The sequence below is a fragment of the Apus apus genome, chromosome 2, assembly GCF_020740795.1.
Source record: "Apus apus isolate bApuApu2 chromosome 2, bApuApu2.pri.cur, whole genome shotgun sequence".
Lineage (NCBI taxonomy): Eukaryota > Metazoa > Chordata > Aves > Apodiformes > Apodidae > Apus > Apus apus.
In genome coordinates this window covers 110,389,751-110,417,668 of record NC_067283.1, presented here as the reverse complement: position 1 = coordinate 110,417,668, position 27,918 = coordinate 110,389,751, and the positions used below count along the sequence as shown (strand labels likewise).

General features: G+C 41.6%; 1 protein-coding gene across 1 annotated transcript in view; it reads left to right on the top strand.

Moving 5' to 3' along the window:
• The first annotated feature begins 16,815 nt into the window (after positions 1 to 16,815).
• The window catches only part of CDH2 (cadherin 2), a 114,492-nt gene continuing 103,389 nt past the window's right edge, over positions 16,816 to 27,918 (top strand). The window contains exons 1-2 of the mRNA XM_051611738.1: positions 16,816 to 16,924; positions 27,585 to 27,696. Coding sequence (XP_051467698.1) covers positions 16,850 to 16,924; positions 27,585 to 27,696 — 187 coding nt within the window. The 5' untranslated portion in view covers positions 16,816 to 16,849. The remainder of the gene's footprint in view (positions 16,925 to 27,584; positions 27,697 to 27,918) is intronic.

Below are 27,918 nucleotides of genomic sequence, written 5' to 3'. Positions count from 1 at the left end.
TGTTGCAAATGCCCTTTGTTTCAGAAATAGAAGTTATATTAATATTAATCTAAAATGTTCCTAAGATACCTATTTGCTTAAAACAGCAAAAGTTAGAAGAGTTCAGTTGCTGTAATGAATAATAATTCACCTGTCCCAAAACATCTTTCAAAAATGTGCTTTTTTTGAGCTGGTGAAGCTCCCAGAAAAGCACATTTTAAAGCCCATCCTATAAGCAGGTTTGCTTTAGTTGACATTTATGCAGTTCTCTTCATGGACATTGTAGGGAGGCCACAATGCAAAATCCAAGTGTTTGTTTTTCATTTCTAACAGCAGAGAGGTTTTAAACATGAAGCAATGCCTCACTCCTTCAAGAAAGATAATTTATCTCTTCCCTTAGCACAGTGAGATCCTGGAGGCTTGCCACTTCAGTTCTCTGGGACTTTACAACCCACACTACAACATTAAAATAAAATCTTATTGTATTGTGAAATGGGGGGCGGGGGGGGCGGGAAGAGAAACTGCTAGCACTGATAAAAGTTGAAACTTCATTTCTGTGAAGGTCAGGAAATTCAAAATAGCTTCTTATAATATCTTTACTCTGCTTCCATGTGTGGACACATGCTTCTTTGCAGGCAGCTGTATGTTCATGTCGCAAAATACTCCTTTACCTTGTTTGAAAATAGATTAATTTCAAGGTGATAGGGATCTCACTTTCAAACAAAATCCTCAGAAACATGACTAACTCTTACTTTTTAACCAGCACATTAAGCTGTCTGAGGGTTTCCTGCCCATGTTGTTTGACAAGCAAAGTTGGTGGTACCCAAAACAATTGGCTCAAACTTAGACTTGTTGTCAAATATATTATCTGTATGATTTCCAACAAAGGCCACAGTAGATGAGATTGTGAGATCCAGACAACCTATTTAAAATGTAACCTTCAATATTTCAGCCATCAATTTGAAAGGTAGCTAAACTGTCTATTAAGTCCTCAAAGCCAATCAAATGCCTACTCTTTTAGTATTTCCAGTGCTTTCCCTCAAACTGAACTTTTATATTTTCTTTAGTCAACAGTAATCATGTCATTGCCTTTGGACGTAATGTCCAAAGCTGAGCATGTTTTTACAATTAGTCTCATTATTCTGTCAGACATCTCTCCCCTTTTATCAGTTGAAAAATAGTCTCCCATAGAGAGTAAAATCTTTTATTTATCATTTCAGTGCAAGCTACAATTAACTTTGTTATTTTAAAGAAGTTATCCTCTTGCTGAAGAGACCTGAAGAATAAAAGTCTTCAGTTAAAAGGACACATACTGTCAACATTGTTAGTCTTTGAAAACTGCCTCACATTGTTCTTTTTTTCTTTTATCTTTTCAGGAGTAGACTATGTAATTCACACATGTAAGTGGCTGGTGCACTGAATAATAAATATTAGACTTCCTGTATCTTCCTTTCTAAACAAATTGATTGCCTATAATCTAGCAACACATCACTTCTAGATTGATTTAAAAAAAACCAACAACCTGCAAGTACTTTACAACACCAGTCAGTTGTCAAGGTCTAAACAGCTTTGTTGCATTTGTTCAATAATGTAGTAGCCAGTTCCTCATGCAACATTTGCTCAGAATCTAAAAGAAAACATCAATGGAGTTCAATGGAACTAAAGGAATTAGAACAAAACTTGGAGATATAGGATGAAGGCAAGGGAAGGAGGAAATGAGTAGGTAAAACACAATACAGGAGAGGGCCACACTGTTCATCCCCCACAGCAAGAGCCAGAGGAATGGCAGATTCTGAGACTGGGACAAATTTAAAGACAATCAAAGTCAAAGGACTCACTCCTAGCAGCAAATGTTTCTTGGGCTTTACCAAGAAGAAGCAACACTCAAACTTAGTGACCGTTTAGTATAACATCAAAATACTCCCTGTTCCTTTTTTTCCAGTGCCTGGTGGAATTTATTATGCAGTTCATCCTAAGAGGCAGAAGCCTAGCAGGCTTCTTCAGGGAGTCAAAGAAAACTGTTACCCCAGTGCTTAATTTTTAGATGGTCTGAAGTTTCTTAATGTTATTATTTGTTTATAGAATGTTTGATTTAACACTTCTGGAAACATAAAGTTTTTATAATAGAAAATTAACAGTTGAAAAAAACTCAGCTGTAAAAGCAACAAGGTAAAGTAGGTGCAGGCTCCTTTACCCAAGCCTCTGAGGCCTTCCCAGCTTTAAGTTTATCTATCTTCAAGGTAATTCCAGAAGTAGTTTTGACAGTTTCATGTTCGCATTGTTGGCAAGACACTTGAAAACGTATTGCGTAATGCCTTGAATACAGAAGGATACAAAAAGGGTGTTTTTACTGCTTTTGGAACTTATTTTAAGATTCATTTGCTCTGTAAGAATTAAGGAGATATCCTCACATGTTCTCTGTATGCTTCTCCACAAATAAAAAATAACAGAACTGACTGTTAGATGGTTAGAGATCTAAAAAAACCCATGATGGCTGTGTAGATAGATGAATGTATTAACTGGCTAGAGTTGTATTTCTGATTCTTCCATCAAGTATTATGTGTAACACAGAGTAAATAGGTTTGTTTTATTTTAATTTTTACAATAAGTTTTCTTTAATTTTTTTCTTGGTTTTTTTTAGGTTGGTTTTTTTTTGTTTTTTTAGTTTGGATTTAGATGAATCATTACCTGGGTGGAGTGCCTCCTGGTAGCAGGATTATTATTCTTCCTTCCCTTTTACTTTGAAACAAACAAAATCTTTCATTGATATTATATTCAATATTTTGCATGAGGAGTTCTCTTCAGACCCAGCATGACATGAACAAAACTAATGCTGTCCTTCAGTTGACACTGGCAATATCTAAATTTTTGCTAAGATTGTGGAAAGAGTTCTTAATGTGCATTGGCACCGTACTCCAGTATGACTTCACAGTTAGGATAATGTACATTATTTTGTACTAAACACTGACATAATTCTATTTAATGGGATTTTGCCTTGTAAAAATACTTCATTGGTGCAAAACCATGCTGACTCTGATTGCTTAAATGGTCTCACTAAGTTGCATTGAGGTTAATTTCAATCTTGATTCTGTACTTCTCTGTGTTTACAGGGCTTTGTTCAGTTTAGACAAGAATGGACTAGGAGAGAGTCATGGCAGTCAATAAAACAGAATTTCTCAGTACCTTTAAAGCACTTTTTGGTACAGGTTTGAACAAAGAATAATGAGTGAGATCAACGGAAGAAATGCTTCACATACACATTTCTGAGGCTGCACCTACAATTGTCTGCACATAAGATGAACCAGTTTAAGCACAGCAATTTAGCAATATCAGTTATAAATTTATTTCAAATGCACCACTCTGTAACCTGGGGATGTCCCCTGGTGTGACATTCTACCACACACCTCTATCCTCCACATTTGTTGTTTTTTTGTTGTTTCGATTTTGGTTTGGTTTGGGTTTTTGTTTGTTTTGGGTTTTTTGTTTGGTTTCTTTTTTTTTGTTGCTGTTGTTGGTTGGTTGGTTGGTTTGGGTTTTTTTGTTGTTTTTTTTTTTCAAAGTGTAGGATAGTCCCTCAAGTCAGGAATTTCAGACTGTGAATCAGACTAACACTCTCATCATTGCTTTTTTGACATCCATTACTTTTGCCAATTCTGGTTTTGAACTGCTGTCAAGATACTTGAAGGAATCTTGATTAATGCTGTGAATATAAATCTTACTAATACAAATAGGCTGTGCCTATGCAACTGGAATTTTACAGCAGATGAATATTGCTGTGCAGCATTGTGCACCTTTGGATGTCACACCATTTGGCTCATGAAGAGGAGTAACAAGCTGAAAAAAAAATTCTACAGAACATGGTGCAGCTTTTCCTCGTCGTCTTCTGATACTGAGATAAGGCAACTGCACTGACAAGGACCAGAGCAATGATGCTGCCAACAACAGCAGCAGAATGTCAAGATTGCAAAGGCTCCTTTCCTACGTATTTGCACGGTTGTTTCCACATCCCACTGACATCAGAAAGCTCACTTACCTGCTGCTTGCTTGTCTTTATGTAACTATTTCAGCAGATCCCAGTGGAGGAATCATAGGGAAGACCAGAGGTACTGGAAAGAGCAGTGCTGTTTTATCAAATCAGTAACTTTGGCTACTCACAGAGGCCTATGAATTGTGTTGTATGGTTGCATTCTTGATTCTATTAGGAGTCACAGAGGGATGTACAAGACTAACCTTCAGCACGGTTTCAAGATGAAATCTTCATTTTCAGGACAAGATATTTGTTCATGTTGCTGCAAGGCCTCATAAATTATTAAGGAAGGTTCACTAACATTAATGTGGAAACACCAATGTTGCCAAGAACTAGGGTTCATTTCCAGCAGGGTCCCAATGGAAAATCTGCTCTCTGGATAATCTGAATATTAATGGTGTTAAGATTTCACACCTCAGTAAGGAATATCTGGTTTATTTTCAGTTCCTCAGCATATGGTGCTTTCTTTGGGTTCCTCAGGCAGCAGAAAGAATAGTTTGGCTTTATTTTCTTAGCCTGAAAATGGAAAATGCTTTTGCACCGCTTATGGTTAAATGCTGAATTTCTCCCAAGGGTGTCTGGAAAGGACTGTTTTATTCTGGAGGAAGGAAAGAAGGACTGATTGAGTGATTGAAAGGTCCTATAGCTATTGCTTGAAAGGGTGCTCCCCACAGTGATAGCAGCAGAGCCTGGGGACATGCTGCTCAGCCTTTTGCTGGAGATACCCTTTGGCATAATTTTTTCTTTCATTTTAAAAATTTTGATCCCTTCAAGAGCCTTTTGCTCCCACTTGGTTCCTTGGTCCTAGCATATGAAACTATATGCTTCTCAGCTGTCACTTCATGGCTCTCTTAGAAAAAACAGAGTAATTCCAAATAGATTTTTTTTATTCTTCTCCTGTGGAGATCTGTCTGTTTCTCAGTGGAGAAGAGCTAGCCCCTTTACACATGCTTCAGCAAGATAGAAATATCCCAGGCACTCCGTGACCCTTCTTCAGAATATCAGTGCCATCAACATAAAATAATCCTTTTCCCCTTTCCCACCTCCCCCACAGTTTTTGGATAGCCATTTCCAGCTACTCTTCTACCTTGGGATTTCTTTTGACTTCCTTTGAGAGGCTGAGCTAAATTTGAAATTATTTTCTCCCACTTAAAGCTTCTGTCACAGTAGCTGGGTGTTTAACCAGCAATGTTAGGCTTTGGTGAGAAGGCAGAAGAAAAAGAAAACCAATGAGATGGTTGCTAATATCATTCTGCATTCATCAAAGATATTCTTACTTTTGAGGATGCTCCCCAGAGGCAAGACTTTCCTGAGGTATAGGAGGACCTTACTCACAACAGCCGATAGGCAAACTGGAAAAATGCACAATGGTGCTCTTTATCCTGATCTTCTCTTCATCCTACTCCCAACTATAGATGCATTCTACCTGCTGGAAAGGTAAAGGGAAATACTAACTATCTGAGCAGGCACAGGAGAGTTTGTCTTCCTTGAAGTCCCTGCACCTTAGTTTTCAGTTATTTTTATTACACCTATAAATAATTATAAAATACACTGCAAAATTAATAGCAGTAACTGTTTAAGGGCAAGTAGTTTGCAAGGTCTTAAAAATCTTTACTCATGTATGAATTGTCTCTGTAATGTGATTTTGGCTGTTTATGTTATAAAATCTCAGTAGCAGAAAAAATTGAGTGCAGTAATGAAGCTATGAGCCAATGTTCTATCACTGCTTTTCATGCTAGACCTGTCTCTAAAATAAGCATCCTTCCTCTGCAAAGCATCCTATTTGGTTGGTTTTTTTCCTCCAAAATCCTGTTTTGTTAGATTTTTGGAGGAAAAGTGGAGAAGTCACAAACACTTCAAATTCCCTAACTCTGAGTGTGAGCTGTAGCCAACTCCATATTGAAGTAACATCTGAGAACATATAAATCCCATTTGCCTGTTCTCTGCAGGAGAAATGATGACCAGGAGACTTGATCTCAGAAGCATGCAACTTTTAAAAGGTTCTGACAGGAACTAATTGAAGGAAATGTGCCTCATGTTAAGGAATACTTTACCAGTTAGGAAGAAGACACGTGCCAAAATTAGCTTATACAGGATTAGTTGGCTTTTTTGGACATGTGATACCAGGAAAAAAACAACACATTTAGAAATTATTTTTAGATTAGCACCTCCTAAAAGATATACCACTTGCTTCATAACGAATGATAAGATATTTTTGGGGACATACTGTGAAGGGATATTATACCTTTTACAGCCTTGCATTTACTCATACAACCTCTTTACTGGAGTTGAAAAGAAGAAGAATTTGAATGGCTGTTTACCTGCATCACAAAGTTACTGTCAAAAGAAAACAAAGCAGCTAAAATCCCCCAAATTTTTGAACTCTTTACAGATGTGGGAGGGAGAAAGGCTCGCCTCTGCTTTTGTAAGCAATAGGCAGGAGTTTGCTTTTGGCCAGGACCCAGCCAAATACTGCCTGCAGCAGCAGTAATTGCCAGATTTTTGTTTCCGTACCATTTCTCAAGAAGAGCCAATACTGTGATTTGAGGGGACTGAGTCATTATATGGATTCATATGCAAAATGTACAGAAGCCAGTGAAAGACTGAACCCTTTCCAAAATTTAAATGTTGCTCAGCACAGTCATCCAGTTAAGGCTGAAGTTTCTAGAGCTTATACAGTGCTCTGACTCTTAAGGAGGTAACAGCACCAGGAGGGAGCAGAAGTGAGGCAGAGCAATATCCATGGACAAGCTCCAAGCCAGCCCAAAGCTTGGCACTTTGTGCATATAGTGCAAAGCTACAGCCATGGATCGTACCAGCTGTGGGCTTTGTGGATAACTAAATACCACATAATTATTTGGTTTGATGCTCCAGCTTGTCACAACTGTGGCATATCCAATATCAGCAGTACTCTTCTGGTCTCCTCATCCTTCAGCTTCTCTCTTGCCACTTCTCAGACATTGACACGAGGCCCAGATTTGGAGTGATTTCTTCACAACTTCTGAAAAATCTTCTTTGTGTTTACAACTTACTGACTCATCTCCAGGTGGGATTACACATGCTTCTCTTCAGAAGACTAGGACATGTTTGGGCAGAATCAAAGGGTTCAGGGCTGTTTTAACGGATATGAAAACTTCCTATTACTTAGCAGTGAAGTGGGGTACTTATGGCTTCCTGAGGGAATTTATTTGTAAAGGCAGCCTGGTCATGACAACTCCACAGCAGAGTGAGGAGAGAATACAGAGAGATGTAAAGTGATGAGCGTAGGATGGAAGTGGAAGACTGCCAGAAATGGAGCTGCAAAGAATGTATTTACAAAAGCTTCAGCGTGAAAGAAAATAAAGGTTCTTCCTGGAAAAGTCAGATGCTTGGGAACAAATGCTGCAGGGTGTGTTTCAGCGCAAGGAATACTATTTTGGGAAACAGTGATTCTGACTGGGGAGTCGACTGATAACCAAAGCAACGGTGTGACGAAAGGGCTAATGTGATCACTGGATTTGTCAGCGCATTGAGTAGAAATCTGGTACAAGGATCCCTTCTGTTTTTCAAATTACTACAGTTGCTGGTGCAATACAGCGTGCTGTGCTGGCATCAGTATTTCAAGCTGCAAGTCAAAAGTTAGAGGGTCAAGGAAGATCTGGAACATTTATTAAATGATTAGGAACTGTCTGTTTTAATGAAATACTCAAGGACTTTGACTTAGTTAGTGTAATGAGGAGAAGTTTTGACTTATCAAAGGTAACTGGTCAGTAGTTCCAATACAGGGAAGAGACACGGGAAAAGGAACTCTTCAGCTTAGTCCTGAAAGAATTAGCAAGAGTGAATGCTTGGAAATTAGACACATTAGATAAATGCTGCCCACTCATGACACAGACATTTTTAAAAAGAAAGGTAACCATCCACTGGAACAGCTTAGTAAAGCTGACATTAAACTCTCCATCAGTAGTTTTTTAAATTAAAATTGGAATTTTTTAAAAAATAAAAATCTAGTTCAGACAGCAACTACTGCAGCAATGTTTTATAACCAATATTGCATCAAAGGTCAACCTACAGACTTTCGTTCATTTAATCCAGGATATATAACATTTCCAATCTAACAATTTTAAGGTAAATCACAAGCATGCACAAAGAATGCCTGACTACAAGCCCTCTGGAGCAGATAAGCACTTTCAATATTTATTTGTTTTTCTCAAAAAGGCTGTTCTTGCTGTGCAATAACTACTGTGCAATGCAAATACTACCACAGTAGCATCAGACCAGGTAGCAGCAGCACAAACCTCAGTGCTGGATGCAAAATCCTTCTGCAAAACAAAGTGAATACTTGGGTGTTTAGCCCATGCTGAGGACCCTCCTATTGCCAGCAGGTCAGGAACCCTGAACAGACCAGGTTATAGCAGCAGCTGATACTGCACCCTCTCCAAAGTGGTTCAAAGTAAGGCCTAGGTGGAAAAAGTGTGTCTCTAACTTGTAAAGAAAGAGTTCACACAGAAGCACCATATTAACTGGGAAAATGTAACTGTAACAAGACTTGTGGTGGAGTCTGTCACTTCAAATCAAGCTTCCATGACTGCCTTAAAAACATTCCCTTGCCTTGCACAAGTTCTTGGCCCTGTTAGCAAAAGTACTACATAGTATCTTTAACACTGTGTTTTGATGAAGTCAAAATAAAATAAGAAAACATTCCCTTCTAACTTCAGAAAATATTAAAAAAACCCCAAAAAACAGTTAAGGGGATCCATCAGCAGTGGAAAAAAAGTAAGAGATTTTATTTTAAAGCCAAAGAACTAAATTAATATTTATTTACTTACTTTCAGGATCTGCACACATACTGAATTGTGCTCCTTAGCAAAGAAACCAATTTGGGGCTACTATTGAAAAAACCAACCAACTGACCAAACAAACAAAAAGCCTAAACAAACAAAACACCACAAACCTAAATCCTTAATTTCAACTCTTAAATACTTCTTTCAAGACTTGGGGTTGGCAGGGGGGGAGAAGGAACCAACAAACAGAAACAAAGGATAGACTTCCAAACCTGACAAGCACCCAGCAACTCCTATTGATCCTAAGATCGGAAGCAGCAGAGCGGGGTTTATAAGGAGGAATGACGTAGATTTAGAACTTTGCCAAAGGAGCCCTGGCTCATCTTGCCATGATGGTTGTTAACACCTTAATCCAAACAACCCTCCTGCCCCTTGGCCTCAGAGTCACCATGGGGTTTTTTAATCCACTGCAGGCACCACTGAGCTGTTCAGCTCACCTTGCTTGAACCATGGCAGGTGACTGCAAAGAGGTGAATAGGGGTACAAGCATGTGATCCCCTCAGCTCTGGGGATGGGGACCTCTTGGGAAGAGACAAGGAGGTGGGAAGCTGTTAACAGCAACAAACCATAGTGCCACAGAAAAAAGGGATTTTTTTTGTGTTTGAAGAGATTTGTTTTGGACACAGACAGGACCAGAGAGATCAGCCTTTTCATAGGACGTTTCTGGCACTGTGAGGACAAAATCTCAAGTCTCCAGGCTGCCAGGGGTCTAATGTAACCAAAGAGGAGTATTCTTCCCCTGTGAATAAATGTTTAGAGACTTCCTAAAGTTCAGGTTAATGATCCAGTAAGTAAATTCTGATGGCATTTGGGGATATTTCAGGCGTGCATTACTTCAAACCAGAAAGATCTCCAAAATGTCATTTCAGATAAAGTAATTTTGAGCTCCTACTAATGTAAAAAAGATTTAAAAAACAGTATTTTTTATAAATCATCATATTTCTCGAAAAGTATGTAAAATATTTCTGCATGGCTACTGTGAATAAAATTTTAACTTGAACTAAACTTCTGCAGCCAAATTGTGAACATTTTTAATAAGAGCACTACTATTATTAATCTACTTGTCCATAAAAACAATTTTCCAGATGCTTGAATCCACAATATCCTAACTTTCTAAATGGTCTCAACTTCTTGAATCCTTGGAACAAACCATGTAATATGTTTATTTCAATCCACAATTTTTGGGAACATTGTTACCTAAAATTCAGTTTTTGTAACTCGTTTTTCTCTCCTTGAAGCAGAAGGGAGTATCAACAGCATACCAATTATGTTATCATACTGGGCCATTTTATATTCCACCTTAATGCTTCCTGTGGAAAATAAAATTATCACTGTTACAATCCACAACAAAGGAAGGTATCTATTAAGTGTAACTGCTGCATATACCGACAACAGTTTCTTCACTGGAGGAAGCCATATATATGTTTCTGTTGTTCTGTGACCAAGGAAAACATAAAGCACTACAATATTTTTTCCCAGTGTTGCATCCAAGAGAAGTATTGTCTCAACACTTTCCTTCAGCTTACCCTTCAATACATGTCAGACCCAGCTCCTCCTCCATGCTGTTGAGACCTTTCAAGGGAAGCAACAAACTCATGAAAACAGATGGTCTTTACCATCTCTCTGGTGCTTAACACAACAGAAAGGACTGCAAACTCCCGAGCAGCTCCTTCAGTCTCCAAATAGAGGATGCTGACTTACTCTGTGAAGATGGCTTGTTTGCAGAGTTTTTGCAGCAGAGCATTTGTTGGGGGAATAAGAGGTATATTAGATGCAGACAGACCTGTCAGGGGATACAGCTGTGAAACTCTTCTGAACTGTAACAACATAATTTTCAGGTCTGTAACAATGCCAGATTTTGGTCACCTTTAACAGCAATTCAGAAAGGTAAAACCTCAGCCTGAGAACCATGTTCCTCCCAAAGTTAAAGTCTATGCTCCAGAGCCTGGGGTAAAATTCCTCTGTGAGATGTCAGTAAGAATTTCATAATAAAAAATAAAGTGACATATTTTCCTTGATCTCTTTCTTCAAAAAGGACAAAGGATTTTTCTGAAGTTTTCAAATAGCACTTGGCTTGAAACAGCCAACCAGCCCAGAGAATTCAATCTTGTTAAATAAAAAAAGGGAAATATTACAGTAAGTTAAAATAAGATTTGGGGATAGAAAATATCTAGCAAATATATGTGTTAAAAACTCTGTTTAATAATAAAAGTGAAAATCCACATGACAACTCTTAAATTTAATTAGAGTAAATTATTACAATTTCATTAAAGCAAATTATTATCTATGCTGGTTTACTATAAACAATTAGGGTTCCAGTTTCTTAATTTTGATTACGTAGAAGTCAGAAGTAATATGGTTGGTCCGCTGGAAATTTCTAACGTGTCTTTGTGCAGATGTTACATATATACATTTTCAGATAAGTCAATGGGTTCATTCATATCAGTGAATTCTGGCTATGGCGAAGGTGGGAGTCTGGGACTCTGAAGACTTCATGAATCAGAAAAAAGTGAGACTTCTGATCCTGAGACAATAAAATTATTACTTGATTTTAGTGGAAAGCAAATAAAGAAAAAGGAGGCTTTGCTTCAAATAAGTGAATTATCACCAAATTAAAAAAAAAATAAGAAAAATTCATTTACTGGAGCTAACTTTTTTAAAAAGTCAAGTCCATCTCTTTCTACTAGCCTATCTGATATGAAGCACTTCTTTGGAACTGTAAAATTTTCTTTTGTGGTGATCAGAAATTATCATAGGTCTTTGTTATAAGCCATCATCCTTTCAGCCCTTTATGATTAAGGCCTTGTTCTGGAAAAGAGTATTTTTTTAAAAAAAATATATCTGACTGAATAGAAGATCTTTTTCTCTGTCTTGATTTTCAATAGAAACTCTTCAGGCCAAAAAGCTGGGCAGTGATACTGAATGAAGTTCCTGGAAGAATGAACACCATGCACGACACTTGACTATGTTGATTACCAAATCATCAAACTGAGGGTATAGACATAAAGCCAATTATACAAGATGCAAATATATTGTATTACGTCTGGATTACATATATTCAGCTTCTTCTCCATAGAGAAATCCTTTGAAAAAGTTAATTAACAGAAATATAACTATGGTGACTGATAATATTTAGCTATCAGAAAAAGGCAAAAAAATTCTCCTCCACCAAATAATCTCTCTATATACACATACATAGTGATAGAAAGAGATTGATATTGTTGAGTGTTGCTAAAGCAGAAACAGAACTGCTCTATACAACATTTCTCCATCCTAAACCATCTGATTTCGAAGTTTTAGCAGAACAGTCCATTTAGCAGCTCCAGCCCATGCTGCAGCTGTGGTTACCTTTCCATGTCTTGCACTGTCTTAATGTAAAAAACAAGCTGGAGAAACATGCAGGAGTACTCATGTTAAGTAATGAAGGCACAAAAAAAGCCCATGAGGATAAATTTGTTAAGTTCTGTAACAAATTACAAGATACAGTCAAGTAAATATTACTTGCTGCTAGGACTGGTGCTTTTTTTCCCCCATTCTTTCTTAATATTTCCTAAACAAAAGGACAATTAGAATTTACAGGTTTTTTTAGTTCACATCGGCGATCCACATAAAAGGCATATTTAGAAAAAAACACTCAGACCAGATAATTCAAAAGGCCATACTTATTTTACAAAAGAAAAAGTAGCATTAACAACATTTTAATTGTTCCAAATTTAAAAATATTTAAGCTGTTTGGGCATGTGTCAGTCAGTTTTTCTTTCCCACTTGACACTATGTACATAAAACTGCACTCTGCCTGGTATGCATGATGATCTGCTTCCTAAAACAGTAATTTTCAAGTGTTGTCAACAACAGTCTTACAGTCCAGAAAAATCTGCCATCCCTAGGAATTTTACCTGTATGAAGTTACTATATAGAACATACATATTTGTTTATTCTCTGTTGCCTGACACAGACTACTCTGAATAAGTCTGGGATCTCAAGGGGTCCACAGAGCTTAAGTTAAAAGTCACTCTCCTACAAAGTTGCATTTTTGGTTTTTTTAGTGCTTCGTCCTCTTCTGCTAAAATAATATCCTGAGGAATCTTGGTGAGCCGATAGTCTGTGCAGCCTTCATGTCATAGAAAGAAACAACTGCTGTTTTTTCCACTATTGTGCTCAGTAATAAGCAGTAATGTTCAGTAATAAGCATTGAATGTCCTTAGACCCATTAATTAAGTATTGGGGTTTTTTTAACAAATATAACTATTTCTTCATATGTAGTGAAGAATACAAGGAAACTGGGTGAACTACGATGCCCTTAGTACTTTTGCTCAGTACGTTTATCCTTCCATCTTGTAATTACTTAGGCATACAAACAGTGTATGCCTATGTGCAGTGTGATTCAGTTTGCTGAAATCCTATGTATAGATGTTTGCCATATAAAGGCCTGATCTGTGAGTAAAGAGCTTAATTTGTATCATTTGACTTAAGAAGAGTAGTAGTGGCATACCTGGCAGATTAAAGTTAAGAATAGGCCCACAAGGGAAAAGGTCTGGTGGGTTTGGTTTTTTTCCAAATATTTGAAGCCATAAGCAATCTAGTATGTTCCAAATTGAAAACATTTGGGTTTTTACAGAATTTTATAAACCCTAGGAATGAAAATTAATTTGGACAAGTTGAAAGAGAGACTCAACTCCATTACTAACATGGGAATTACCCTAATCCTCTCTTCAACTTAATCACGGAATTTTAACAAGGTTTTTCTGTGAGCCCTTGAGATCTCCTAGGTTGAACATTTAACTTATGTCTGTTATTTTCATACTACTTAAAACACACTCATAAATGCAATCTGTGGCTGAGTTATGAGATAAACACTTTTGAGTACTAAATCACTTGTTTCAATCTTGGCCAGAAATTGCCAACACTCACTGGCTTTTGCATGATACACATTAAACAGTTGATCTCAGGCTAGTGTCAGTTCTAACTCTGAATTTCCAGCTACACCTACCTAATGCTAGATTATTTCTAAAAAATTTAAACAAAAACAACAACAACAACAAAGGAGCTGTCCTCTTGGGCTCTCATGCTACAGATGAATAGCATAAACCCTGAGGAGTCATCCCTGTCTGCAAGCACTGCTCACTTCTCTTCTGCTCCGCTTTCCCAAATATATGCCTCTCAGCCATAAAAAGATGTAGAGATTATACTACAGAAGGTATAACTCACCCCTACTCTCTTAGCTTCTCTTTATCATGGTACCCAGAACTAGGAAACCCCATGAGCTGGAGGAAACTTTTGGTTACAACTGTGTAAATGACGGAAGCCAACTGTTTGACAGAAACTTCTTCAAGGCTAAAAGATTCAGTAAACCAGCGTTGGTGAGAGTAATTTTTCTGCCAGCATCACTATATATTTCTGCTAAGTAAATTTAAAGGCAGCAGCAGAACCATAAGAAGCATCAGGTAGAGCTCAGATCTGGTTACCTTCCAGATACGCGGCAGGGCTGTTTATTTTTTCAGGCCTTTAGAGACGGATGGGTTGAGGGATACGAGGGGGGCAGGCTCATTTAGATGCTAGGTTAATTACTCTCATCGGACAGTTGGTTTATGGAGTTGTTTATATTGTGTGCTCTGCATTTTGTAGAGCCCTTCTAAGAGTGAATAAAAGCTCAAACACAGTCATTAGTAAATGTTAATATTACACCTACCTACCTGAAAATACAAATAGAAATCTGTTACTCGGGGAACGGCACCATTTAATAAGCAAATCCAAGCAAAGCCATTAAATTACCAAAGAACCTGAACACATGTTCCGTCAGGTGCAAATCCGGGGAAGTCTTCCTTGTAACAGTATATAAACATCAGCTGTGCCCTTCTTGCTTACTTTCCCTCAGTCCCCGGCTAAATTTTAACGCAGAAACTCATTACCAGGCATTGTCTCCCTAATTTATTTCTCTTCACAACTGCTGGCTTCGGTACAATTCCATGGGCTACAACTTTAAAAAGAGAGGGGGGGGGGGGCGGGGGCCTGTTATTCTAGCTGGGGCTGTCTCTCCCCGAGTGGGTCTCATTTGGCTTTTAATGATAGCAGGTGGCCCTGCCCTGCCCCGCGGAGGCGGCGAGCGGCGCGGCACCGGCGGGTGCGCATCTTCCGCCGCTGCGGGCGCTTGTTCCCTCGCCCTGACTCCGGGAAGCGGCCGCATCGCAGCTCGCAAGCGACTGGTATTTTCAATTTCGAGTTAATGAAATCAGCGTTGTACAAGCATGTACTTACCCCGCCTTTGACCCACAAAATATAAAAGCAGAGCCGCTGTTGCCTTTCAAAACATGAGCATGGCGGTTTGCGTTATTTTCTAAAGCAGGGGAAAAAAAGAAAAAAAGGCAGAAACGGAGTGGTTTTTTTTCTTGCAAGTTCAAGTGTAAGATGTTCTAGAATAAATATTGTAGCCTTTTGAATCAACGCTTCATGAGATTGTCGAGGGGCCAATGCCTACAAATCCTCCCCTTATTATGTCCCAGGATGGGAGCTCTGATGCATGGACACAAAACAACTTTGCTCAGTGACCTGTGGGCGAGAGAAAATTCTTGCCAGCTCTGCAAATGACCCAGCACTGATACTTGCTTCTGTGACTGTTCACTCAGCAACACTCCCCAGTTCCGTTACGCGCGCTGACATTTTTGGATCCGCCGACTGTAGCCCCGGCCAAGCTTTTGAAAACATTTGCTGATAAAATTCAGCAGGTAGTTTGGAGGGAGGGGGAAAAAAAAAAAAAAAAAAGGCAAACAAAAAGACAATAAAGAGAGGAAAGAAGAGGGCGAGCAGTTAAAAAACTGGGGCATGGGGCGGGGGGGGGCGTTGGGAAGCTAATGCGTTTAGCAGGAACAGTTGAGTGAAACTTGCCGCGCCGCCAGCAGCCTGGTGCGGCGGGCAAGGGGGTCCCGGGCCGGGCACCGCCGGCGCCCCCGCAGCTTCTCGCTCCATCCACCGTCCCTTGCCAAGCGCGGCGGGGACGTTCCCTCCTTCCTCAGCAAGTTCTCCCCTCGGCCCCCCCCCCCCAACAACTGCAGGACACCAACTTGGTGGGTTGGGATTTATTCCCCCCACCGTAGCTGCTGGCGTTGTAGGGCGCACTGGCGTTGGCGCCGGCCGCGCTGCCCCCATCGCCGGCTCTCCGGGGACCGAGGAGGGCAGCACTACTTGCAGGCAGCCCCGGTGCTTGCGGTGCCGTTCCCATTGGCCGTGCGGCCGACAGGGAGCGACGGGAGGCGGAGGGGGAGCTGCCAGCAGCAGGCGGGCAGGCAGGCACCGGGCGAGCGCATAGACACACGCGCGGCAGGCAGAGACTGCTGGGGTATTGTTATCATTGTGCTTCAGCGGAGGGTTCTGCGTGCAGGGGGAGGGGTGGAGAGAGGGAGGGAGGAGAAGAAAGAGGGAGAGAGAAAGTGCGGGGCGAGCATGCAGCAGGGCTGGGGCCGGAGCAGCGGCGGTGCTGGAGCGCCCGTGCTGAGGCGCTGAGAGGAGCCGCCTGCCCGAGCTCGCTGGGGGGCAGCGGCGGGAGGAGCGAGGCGGGCACGATCCAGGCGTTAGGAAGGCAGCCAGCCGAGGGGAGCCGCCGCATCGGCCTCGCAGCAGCAGCAGCGATTACTTCTTTCTTATCTCCCAGCCTTTTGTTCGCCCATCCTCCTCCTCCTCTTCCCTGCCCACCCTCTACACCGCGGAGGGGGCTCGTCAGAGAGAAAAGCAGCCTGACCCAGAGCTGAGTTTCACCCCGTCCTCCGCCCCCCTCTCTCTCTCTCTCTCTCTCTCTCTTTCCCCGTCCCTCTCTTCCCCCGCTGCATCCCTGCCCATGAGCTAGAGCAGCAGCCGGCAGCCAGCGCCGCGGCAGCCGGCTTCGGCAGGCGGGGGCAGACGCCGTACGCAGCCCCCGGCAGCTGCAGCTGCCCGACTCTCCCCGCTGCTCCCCTCGCCCCGCTCCGTGGGCTCCAGCCGCGCTTCGGGACTGCTGGGGGCCGCCCTGCCGCCGCCCCTCCTCGCCTCCATGTGCCGGGTAGCGGGAGCGCCGCCGCGGATTCTGCCGCCGCTGGCGCTGATGCTGCTGGCGGCCCTGCAGCAGGTAAGCACCGCCGGCGGGGAGCGGGGCCGGGCTGCGTCTCTTTGTTCCCCTGCGGGCGGCGGTGCCCGGGGAAGGCGGGAGAGCCGGAGGCGGGGGGGAAGGGGGGTTCCGCCGTCGAGGTGTAGGTCTTGGGGCAGAGGTAGGGGAAGGTGGCAGCCACCGCTGCCCCCCGCGGCCGGAGGGCTTCGGGGTAGCTTGTGGCCGTTCGCCCGCAGCCACCTGCTCGGGGCGAGCGGGCTGCCCGGCGCCGCGCTCCTGGGAGAGGGCAGCTTGTGCCCGGGGCCGGCTGAAACGGGGTCCCCGGGACGTGAGGAGTGGCGGCGGCGCCGCCTAAAGGACGCGGACTTCCCACCCCCCGCCGCTCCTCGGAGAGCAGGTGCCGTGGGGCTGCTGTCCTGTGTCCGCTCCGCTGTCAGGACGGGACCTCGGCCCCACGGAGGCGCAGAGGACGAAGTAGCGGAGAGGAGGGACGGTGCAGGCATCACCCCACTCCGCCCCGCATGGAGAAAGAGGGGGTGGGGGTGCCAGGCAGGGGGCCGTCCCCGCGCCCCTCGGACAGCTGGGGTCTGCTGTGGGCCGCGCCTCGGCCACAGCCGGCTCCCGTGCCCGCTGATCCTTTCCCGGGAACAATTTAATCAGCCTCCGCCTGGGCGCTGGGCTTCCCCATCCTCCACCGTTAACGGGATTTTCCACTGGGACGGCAAGGGCTCCGAAGTGTTTAATTTATTATTATCAAAGTCCTGCTGCTGCCTCCCCTTTGGCCGCCTTGCCGGGGCGGCTCGGGCGGGGTCCCGGGCTGGCCGCCCCGGGGGTCTGTCCGCGGAGGAAAGTTGGGGTCTGCGGGCCTGTGCCGCTGCGAGGGGCCGCCTGGGGCGAGATGGGACTGACGGGACGCTGGGGGGGGGGGAAGAGGACAAAATGGATTCCGGTTGGGGCAGCGAGGGCACTGCCTGCCAGGCGGTGTTTGGACTGGGCTCCCCTCCGGCCATGTGGGGTGTCCGGGGTGAGCGCAGAGCCAGGGGGTCCCCGAGCGGAGGCCGAGGACAGGTGGGGAGGGTGGTGGTGCCCCCCTCGCTTTGTGCTGGCTGAGCTTGTATCCGGCGCGGCGCCGGGGGTGGAGAGGGCGGTAAGTCTGAGGGGACAGATGGCGCAGATCATCGCGTCTTAATGGTATTTACGGTCGGGGCATTTCTGGCGGGCCGGAGGAGCGGGTTGAGGCGAGGCGGGCGGTGGGGGCTGAGGTGCCGGGGTGGCCGCGGCGCCCTCCCGCAGCGGCTGGCGCAGGGCGGGGGGAAGGGGGCGCGGCGGCCACTGTCCATGGTGCAGCGCACCCGCTGCCCCCGCCCGCCCCGCCGCCTCCGCCGCAGCGGGGGGCAGGAGCAGCCCGCGCGTCCTTCCTGCCGTCTCCTCTGCCTCCTGTTTCTGACACCCCTCCGTCCCCTCACGGCGTTCCCGGGCGGCTCAGCCCTTCCCCGCCGTTTTCTCAAGCGCTCTTCGTGGGCTGATGACTTGCACCAGGCGAGCGAGGTGCTGAAACGCTGCTCCGCGGCAGCCGGGGATTTTCCCGTGAGTCCTGAGAAGAGGACACGGGGCCGGCTGGCGTGACACAGGAGTGTCCGGCTGGGCTGGAGCGTCTTCTTGTGAAAGCAGCCACCCTGTTCAGAAGCTTGTGATATGCTGCTTCCAGACTGACGTGGTCTTGGGTGGTTTGTTGGTTCTTTGTACTGGTTGGATTTGTTTTTTGCCTCCCCCCCCTCATTATGTCCCAGTATCTCAGCAGATCTGTATATGCAGCTTTTTTTTTCCTTTTTTTTGCAAGTCCTTATGTGCTGTTTGTTGTTTGTTATTTCAGTTCTGTTTAGTATTCCTATCTCAATAAATCTTTAAAGCACAAAGTTTGCAGTAAGCTTTTATTTCATCTTTCTTTTTTTTTTTTATAACCGGGGCATGTTTGAAATTAAAGCACAAGCTATGAGTTAAGAACAGGAACTAGCCTTATTGCTTTTAGGTATCACTCAGTGTCACTGGCACGTTACGGTTGGGGAATCCAATTTCCCCCTTGTTTGGGTATCCATTAAATCAGGTTAGGGTTGATTTTTAATAGTGTGTAACAAAATTGGAACTTGGGTATGAAATCAGATTTATAGACCTGTGTCTGTACAGCACTTTCATTTAACAAGCTTTTTTCTTTTTTTTCTCCTTCTTCCTTGTGTAGTGCAAAGAACCCTCACAAGCTAGATGCAGTGCTTTTTTCCCCTCTCTGTGATCATACTTAATACCGTTGGTTTGTAGAAGGTTATCTGTGCTAGGTTCTTTTCAAATGTTGAACCTCTCTACTTTGTTTTTCCTTTCTGCAGCACAAGAGCTATCTACCTTTATTTTCTGGGGTTACTGATCCCTTTGTTATTCATCAGTGATGCAGGAAAGTTGTTATTATGGAAATACTCGAAAGATTGTAACTGGAAGGAGGTTTTTTGGGCAGAGCTGTGGGTACTATTCAGGTTCAGGAAATAGGATTTTAGATGTTTGGCAATACGTGACACGTATGGGACATGAGAGAACGAAAACTGCACTTCATTTTGCTTATTAACACATCAGTTTGAGTCTGGAAGTTTTATGTGAAAAAACCTGACAGAAGAGAAGATAAAGGGAGCAAGGCTTGTTTTTCTGGCCAAAACAACAGTTTGAGTTTTGTGAACTGAGGTAACAACAGCATTGAAGAGGGAGTGGGAAAGGTAGCATGAGTTTATAGGAATGAAAGTGCTGTTAGATAGAAATGAACTGGAAGGGGGAGTAGAAATGAAGTGCTGAAAAATAGAATAATCTTTTTTTTTTTTTTTACTGCATAAGGTGATTGGATCACTCTGTGAATGTCCGTTTCTAAATCAGAAACAAGTAATAAAGCAGTTTTGGAGCCTTTCATGCCTAGGTGATTGGGTTGAATTTGAATTATGATGACAGAGGATGTAAGTTATTACTCTCTGCAGGCAGTGTTGGTCTTATTCCAGGTCTTACCAAATGTATCCAGGTGATAAAGCTACTACCCTGAATGACACTCCTGTTAGGCTGCCTCCGCTGAGAATCTGGCAATGGCATTTCTTGCCAACTACAGCCCTCTCGTAAACACCCCCAGCAGCAGTTTCTGGCAGAATCAGGGGGGAAGCTTATTAACACGGTTTTGTGCAGAAGTGGTGGTGAGATCTCCTGTTGTGGATGCATTGGCTGTCTCTCATAATAAATCTGTGTCTTAGATTATTATTTTCTTTTAATCAGTCTGTTTTAAGTCATGTAGTAAATATGTGATTGTATAAGCACCGAAATGACTTGGACTCCAACATCATTAAGTCCTTTCCAAGTAAATTGAACACATTTTATAATGCTTTTCATAAGCCCCAAGTGACGATAGTTATGTGAGTGGCTCAGCCTTTTTGAATGTGGATCTTTCTGTTCTGGTTTTGCTTTGTCTCTAAAGAATCTGTCTGAAAAGTTAAATGTGACTGGACACTGCAGCAGAGGGCTTTCTAATCTTCACCTGTTTGGTCTAGGTGGTAGTGATACCACTGACATCCTCAAAATTCAATTACTGCAGAACCGAAGAAAAAAAAAATAAATAGAAGTATGTCTTTGGATATTGAACTGGAGGCAATATTTTAAGAAACATTTTGTGAAGAGACTTTTTTTACAACTGCTTTTTACATCTTTTATAGGATGTATAATGTCGCTTAAGTCAACAGTTCATTTTTGGCATTTAAGCCATTGCTTGACAAATGAGGAGATATTTTTGTGTATTAAAAAAATTCTGATGATCTGAGCAGATATTGTAGCAAGATCAGAAATACATATGCTGCTGATATAACAAGGTATATATTTTCTTGTCAATGTATGTATTTTCAATAAATGTTAATGGGATTTCTAGAAAAGTCTTCTCTTGCTCTCTCTCTTTATGGGTAGTACTGCTACCTAGACATGCAGCTTAATATGCAGGAAAGATGACTATAGTTTTTATTTTACCAGTTTAAAAAATATTGCCCAAAATAGTAATATTTTTGAGCTACCTCTAATCAAGAGTGTGTAATTAAAAAACTTCCATTTATTGTTTTTCTTTCTACTCCCAGAAATTGGAGGAACTCCCAGAAACATAACTGGAAGAGCCCTGTCATATCCCATCTTAATTAGTTTCAGTGGCTCTTTCATGTCAATAATTTTATTTGTTGATTTATTTTATTTATTTTTAGTAATTGAACACTGTAACACAAGGCAGTTTATTTGTGACAGAAGTACACGTGTATTTTTAAAAATAACTTGAGGAAGTTGTGAGTAAAGTTATTTTTACGCAATACAGACAGTTGTGTGTAAGCGATTTTTTTTTTTTTTTTTTTTGGTCATGTGGCAAGGAGCAGGAATTTTTGAATTTTCTTGACTGAGTAAGAGGATCCTTCACGAGTTAAATTGTCTTTCTGTCTCTGACTGTTTTTGTAAATGCTTCTTTAGGTTGAAAAAAAGTTTAGAAAACTTGTAATTGTTACAGTAGTTCACCAGCGGTCCCATTAGGATGAAAATTTAATTTATTTCAGACAGTGTACACCTACAGAACACAAGTCTGGTCCCCAAAGGTTATGCAGCCTCTAATGTTCCCTGGCATTTTTATTTTAAATTGCTTTTTCTTATACAGCATAGGAGGAAGTTGCAGCGTCCTCACTCAACAGCCTGTGTACATCTGCTAACCCAGTGGCAGTAGTTGTGCATAAGATGCAATGAGACGTATGAGGGATAGAAAGCAAGGAAAGCAGAAGGAATACTTAATGTCTTTTGCAGTAGCCATAATAATGATAATGGCATTTCTCCTCACCTGCCATTGAACTGGGACTCGCTGGTTGGCCGAGTTCATACTGGCAGGCAGAGAGTTGAGACTTGAAAGGAAAAAAAGTGGTATATGTTGTTGCAGGGTGAGTTTAGGGAAGATTTATATTTTGCCAAAGCTTATTTGTCATTCTAGTGTGATTTGAGAGGGACCTTTTTCACCTGGGTGTTGGGCCATACTGCTGTTTACCTTGAGAGGTATATAACCACGTCTGCATGAGTCATCATTTGATTTGATCCTGCAGTTTTCACTGAAAGGTCGAGGGAACTATGTCTGAATAAAGAGGAACAATTAGGCTTTTTTGGTTTTAAGTGGCTTAGGAAAACAGATACAGGATCAGCAGCTTCCAAGATGGAAGGTATATCACTGCCACATATTTTCAATGTTTCACCTTAACTATTTGGTTTTAGTCAGTATTCATGTATTTAATTAAATACCATGTTTCTAGAAGGTGTGTTTATCCTCTCCTCTAGGCACTCCTTGACATATTTAAAAATATATTTTTACCAACAGACTCCTGGGGACTCCTCCATTCCTTATAATTAGCATGTAATTATCACCCAGCAGCAGAAGACATAGTTAAAATTTTGTGATCCCCCAAAAGAGTTCTTCCAGATGAGCCTTGCAGAGCCTCCCCCAAAGGTTGGGGAAAATGCAGCAGCGTCCTCCTGTACATGTTCACAGCAGTTTCCATGGGCATCCAGAGATGTTGAATGTGAGCAATCCAATAGCTGTCATCAAATCGGAGAGAGGTACTTTCCTCTCTTAGAGAATGAGAATGTCTAGTCAAACATAGGGCCCATTTGGGGTTTTTAATATTAAAAAATGACAGAACTACAGAAATTCCATCTTTTATATATATATATATTACAATTGCGACTTTAAAACATCTTTTTCTCATAGTAGCTGTGGCTTGTCTGGATAACAGCATGTCTTGGAAGATGCAGCACTCCATGTCCTCCTAATTGGAGGAAGGGCAAAGTCCAGACTGGTTTGTGGCTTTTTGTGGTGTCAGGTATGCCAATAAATGTCCCTATGTTCAGGAGAGTCCCTGTTGTCTCTCAGTTGGAGTTAACAGAAGAGGCTACAAACACAGTTTTTGAGAGTCTCCAGTTTGCAAAGCTGCAATAACCTGTGATAACTAGTGATGGTTTAAGGCAACTGGTTTTAAACCAGAGGGTAGCATAAAAATTGCATATCCTGTTATTTTGGGAAAGTGTTTCAGAGCTCTAAGTGTTGGTTTAAGAAGCTGGAAATTCTGATGTAATATCTCCTGGTCCATGATGTAGAACACTAATCAGAAGTGAAGATGGCATAATGAAAGCCTTTTCTAATGTAACTGGATGACGTCTGGGAGAACATAGCCTGGTATCCACTTTGGAAGCTTTTGGCTTCTAGAGAATTTGAATAAAAGGCACTTTTTCTCCACTTGCAATCTACAGTTGAAAATAAATTGTACTTGACTACATTTGCTGGAGTACTGTGAGGGGATGAACTGTTGCAGTTCTTCACAGCAAGTCAGAGATTAAGAAGGAGTTGCCAAATGTTTTCAAGTTTAGTATCTAAAGCATTTCAGAGATGTGACTGTTATCCTGCAGAGTATATTTTGTGTGCTTTATGCTACTAAGTAGAAGCTTGTCGTAGAGTAAGAGCCACCTTGTACAGCATATCACACTGTGTCTGATGTATGTGCACAACACTAAAGAGGCATAGAATGATCCCTAGAGTTACCTGAGTTGTGAGTATTTGATGCCATCTTGGCCTGTAAATTAATTAGGAAACACCCAGTCTTTAAACACAGTCACAAATGTTTCTGTGATCTGTGTTTAAGTTGAATGTTACTGTCATAATTGCAAATTATTGTTGGTTGTTATGGAGGGAGAGCCCCTGTTTCTGTGCTGTCATACATATAATTATGTCAGATGGTGTTTTGAGCTGTGCACAGTAGTGCCCTGTGAATTGGCTGGACTTCGAAACTAGCAGCTCTACTATGACTAATTATAACAGAGTAGTATGATATTTTCTCCGATGCTGTATACCCCTCCATTTCTCGCTTTGCTACTGCAGCTTATTTTCCTATAGGAGTGAGCTACATTGAGCAGAAAAGAAAGCAGTCTTTCAGAAACAACTTCCCCTGTGTTTTGGTAGAGTCAGTATTAAGAAATTGAATGTTGTAGTACATGCAGATGCAAACAGTGGAAAAACAGAAACTTTTCATCTTTTTTATTAACGACTACTAGTGAACTCCAGTGGTGTATGCAGGGAACAAGACCAGCCCTGTTTGTGTGTTTAAGAGCCCAGTTCTGTAAATATAGAGATGAGTGTTGCGATATTTAATTGCTTCTACAATGGTGACCTTGCATTTTTAAATAGATGTGTTTTTTTACAGAATTGCATTATAAATGTGGCTGTTTCTTAGAAAGTGTGGTAATTGGAAAGAGGTATTAGTCCACAACTGTCAATATTAGTGGAGCAATCCTGTCTGGCTTTATTCCTGTTTCAGTTTGCAATCTTTCTGAACTGAGGCCTGTGTTGCTGGAAGACTCTTACTGGTGTTGTTTAGAAAAAGATGTAAACATGAATCCTTTAAAATTATGAAGCTGAGATTGTCAACATGTGGTTTTTTGTGCTGGTTTTGGGGTGGGCTTTTTAGGGGGTTGGTTTTGTTTTTTGTTTTTGTTTTTTTAAATAGAGCTGGAATACAACCTTGAAACTAAATCACAGTTTTCTAGATACAAAACTAAAGTAACTGAGGAGCAGACTATGAAAACTTTGGGCTTAACTGCCATAAGTATATTGAAATGGCCAATTCTTTTAATTGATTGAATAATAACTTTGACAAAGGACTTCTAATTAACATGATTTTGCTTCATAATTTCAGTTTGCCTGTTGCATTTAATCTGATCTGACACCATATTAGACTAGGTGTTAGCTCCTTAGCATCTGGACGCTGGTAATGCTTGTCGCTCATTTTGTAGTTAAAATTACTAAATAAGCCATAAAGGATGAGGAGAGAGAATAGTTTTTCAGTAGTAACCCTGTTTTGCTTTAGCAAAGTCTGTTAGTACTTGAGAGGAGAATTTTGTAAGTGTTGGGCTTGTTCAAAGCTTTGTAACTCCAATAAGTAGGTTTATCTAGGTGCAAGCCAAGTTAATAGTTTCAGTAGTGTCCTTCTGTAGATGAATGTACAAGTAATATTTGAAATAGTCTTGGGAACTGGCCTAATCATATAAAGTCCTGTAAATTACAATTACAAAAAATTACAATAATGTGCCCCATAATTTTCACTGGCTTTCCCCATTTGCCCCAGATAAGGGGATAATATTTCTGCATCTTCCTTTCCTTAGAGTTAAAATGGTTGAAGCCTTGCAGTATTCTTAAGCTGAACTTGATATGACCCAGTGTGTCTGAAGCTACAACTTGTACTTAATTCAAAAAGCTTAACACAGGGTGATTAAGAATTGCTGAAAATTTGAATTCTTCTTTCCCTTGTGTTTTTATTCTGAAACAATCTTTACAAAGGGCTGTTTTTGAAGACCAGAGTACAGTCTTTTGTTTCCGGATAAAATTGATGGCTGCAAATGAAAGAATAAAGAAGGCTCTCTATTCATATCCCCCAGCCTTTGTTTCAGTGGGCATTGTTTCAGTTTATAAGAGCTGTTTAGTACATATAGATTGTTAGAAAGGCTGAAAGATTCCCAGGCGCATCAGTGCAGACTTTTAAAAAATCCTACTATCTCCTGAGCTGCCCACCCAGGACCTTTTGTTTCAAGGGTACCATAAAAGGATTTATTTTTTTTTCTCCATCACATTTGCTTTGAGGTCACCTTTTGTAAAGTGATTTAAACAAGTCCTCCTATTGTTCTTTCAAATGACGGAAACCTTCCCAAACTTGTGATTTGAGTTCTAAAGCTCAGGAAACTGACAGTTAGAATCATAATTATTTTTTATTTACCATCTTTTTATCTTAAAAACTCAATGTATAAATGGACTGATGGGGCTAAGCTACAGATCCAAGTTCCAGCTCTGCAGGTTACGTAACTCCCATGGTAGCTTTAACTGTTTCTCATGTTTGCTTTCTCTTCAGGGTCCCCATGTAAGCATAATAAAGTACATAAGTAATTGTAGAAAGGTGAGATATCCGTGTAATACTCAAGTCACATTTAAATACATATCACAGTTGAAGTTAACCTGACACTTGATAATTTTAAGTTCTCTTAGTGAGTGATTACCTGGATAGTAGCAAATTTTTTTAATTAATTTTTTTTTTTTTTGCTAGTGTCAGTGTTGAACTGCTTAGTTAGAGACCACGTTGCTCTAAGAGCAATGCAATGTGTTACAAATGCCTGATTGTATTAGTGCTAAAGTTACCCTAATAGGGGTTTGCATGCTGAGCTTGGCCATGGGTGTCAGAGGAGAGATTACACTTCTGCCCAGTCACACTTCCCTGAGGAAGCTCTTTTAGTTTGAGATGCTCCTGTCCCACCTCTGCTCGGATGCCCTCTTTCCCTGAGGTTAGTGTGGAAACAGGTGTAACACCATCATCTCTATCTCCATTCCTTTTTTAATTTTTCCTGTGGTGCTTGCTTTGCCAAGTGTATGCAGACATGCTTACATGGCCTTGAGTAAGTCTACTTGATGGAAGCCCATCTGGGAAAGTAAAAAAGAATACCTAATTTAAATCTTGATCAGATTTAGATACGATATAGCAGCACAGTTGCTCTTGCTGTCAACGACCATATACTACATCTGGGTATGCACATGGATAGGCCTTTACTTGGCACGTAGGCGTGTTTGAGACGGTGCGAGGGCTCTTGTGATTTCTCGGATGTGTCTCAGCCCAGGCTGGCGTGGGAGCCGGCCTCTCTGCGTTGTGCAGTGTGAAAAGGGTTTTGCCATGTATGGTCACTCAGCCACGTGTAAGGTGGGCTGTTGTCTTGTGCAGCACTAAAATGAGACAAAAACAATCTGCTGAAAATAATCTCAGTCCTTTGCCACGGAGAATCAGATGGGTGTTTTCAACTAGGCAACAAACTGTACTGGAAACGAGCTTAGAGATCAGAAGTATCTGCTAAACGTGGAACACCACAGAACAAACAAGTTTCCAAATGTTGTATCATGTTTCTTAATAAAAAGGCATTTATGAAATCTTAAGAGCATAAGAGAACAAACAGTTGCAGTGGGTTGGCACTTCCCTTTTTGTGCAGATTTAATAATGAGCTACTCTCCTTTTAACTTAATGTCTCTTTGAAAAAGAAGGAGATTGCACTGGAAACATTTGCTTTATATGGTATCTATTTGAATGCTAACACAAATATAAGTTCTGCTAAGTTACTGCAAATGTAGTGTTTTATCTTAGTTTACTTGTTCTGGTGCAGCCTCACATAGAAATACTCTAAATAAAGCATTTTAAGTCAGCAGTTGAAGTTGTTCCTCTCAATCTGGCTATGAAAAAGTTGCCAGTGGGTTTTGTGCAGCATTTATTTCCAGAGGAAGGAATGTTTTTGTTCCCCTTATGATTCTGCTTCAGTCTCGATGACTGGTTTAGTGGAAATGTTCAGTTGTCAGAAGAATCAAGATTGTGTATTATTTAGATCTTACCAGACAAGTGGGATTTGTTCCTTCCGTTCCAGTTATCAGAAAGATTAACCCTTTGCCCTCGTGGTCCTAATTGCAGTCGTTCAGAAACAAAGACGCTGCTTGTACAAGACAGCAGTAAAATGGAGTATGTGCCAACTGGAATGTTTCTCTGGTGAATGAGGGTTGTGAGTATTACATAAATTTTGTCTTGCATTTCAGGCACCGATAAAGGCAACCTGTGAAGATATGTCATGCAAGACTGGATTTCCTGAAGATGTTCACAGTGCAGTGGTGTCAAGGAGTCTACATGGAGGACAGCCTCTTCTCAATGGTATGGTTAGAAAGGACATTTTGATTTTTTTTGTTCCTGTAGTTGTAACCTTAAATCAATATGGAGCATTTTCATCCTCAAATACGGTACAAACTCTTGCAGGAGAGAATGTCAACTGCACTTTGTTTTTTGATTACTGTCAGAGGACTTGAAAATTTTTTTTACATTAGTGGTAGCACATGCACCTCTGACCATAACTTGAAGATACTGATCGTTACAAAC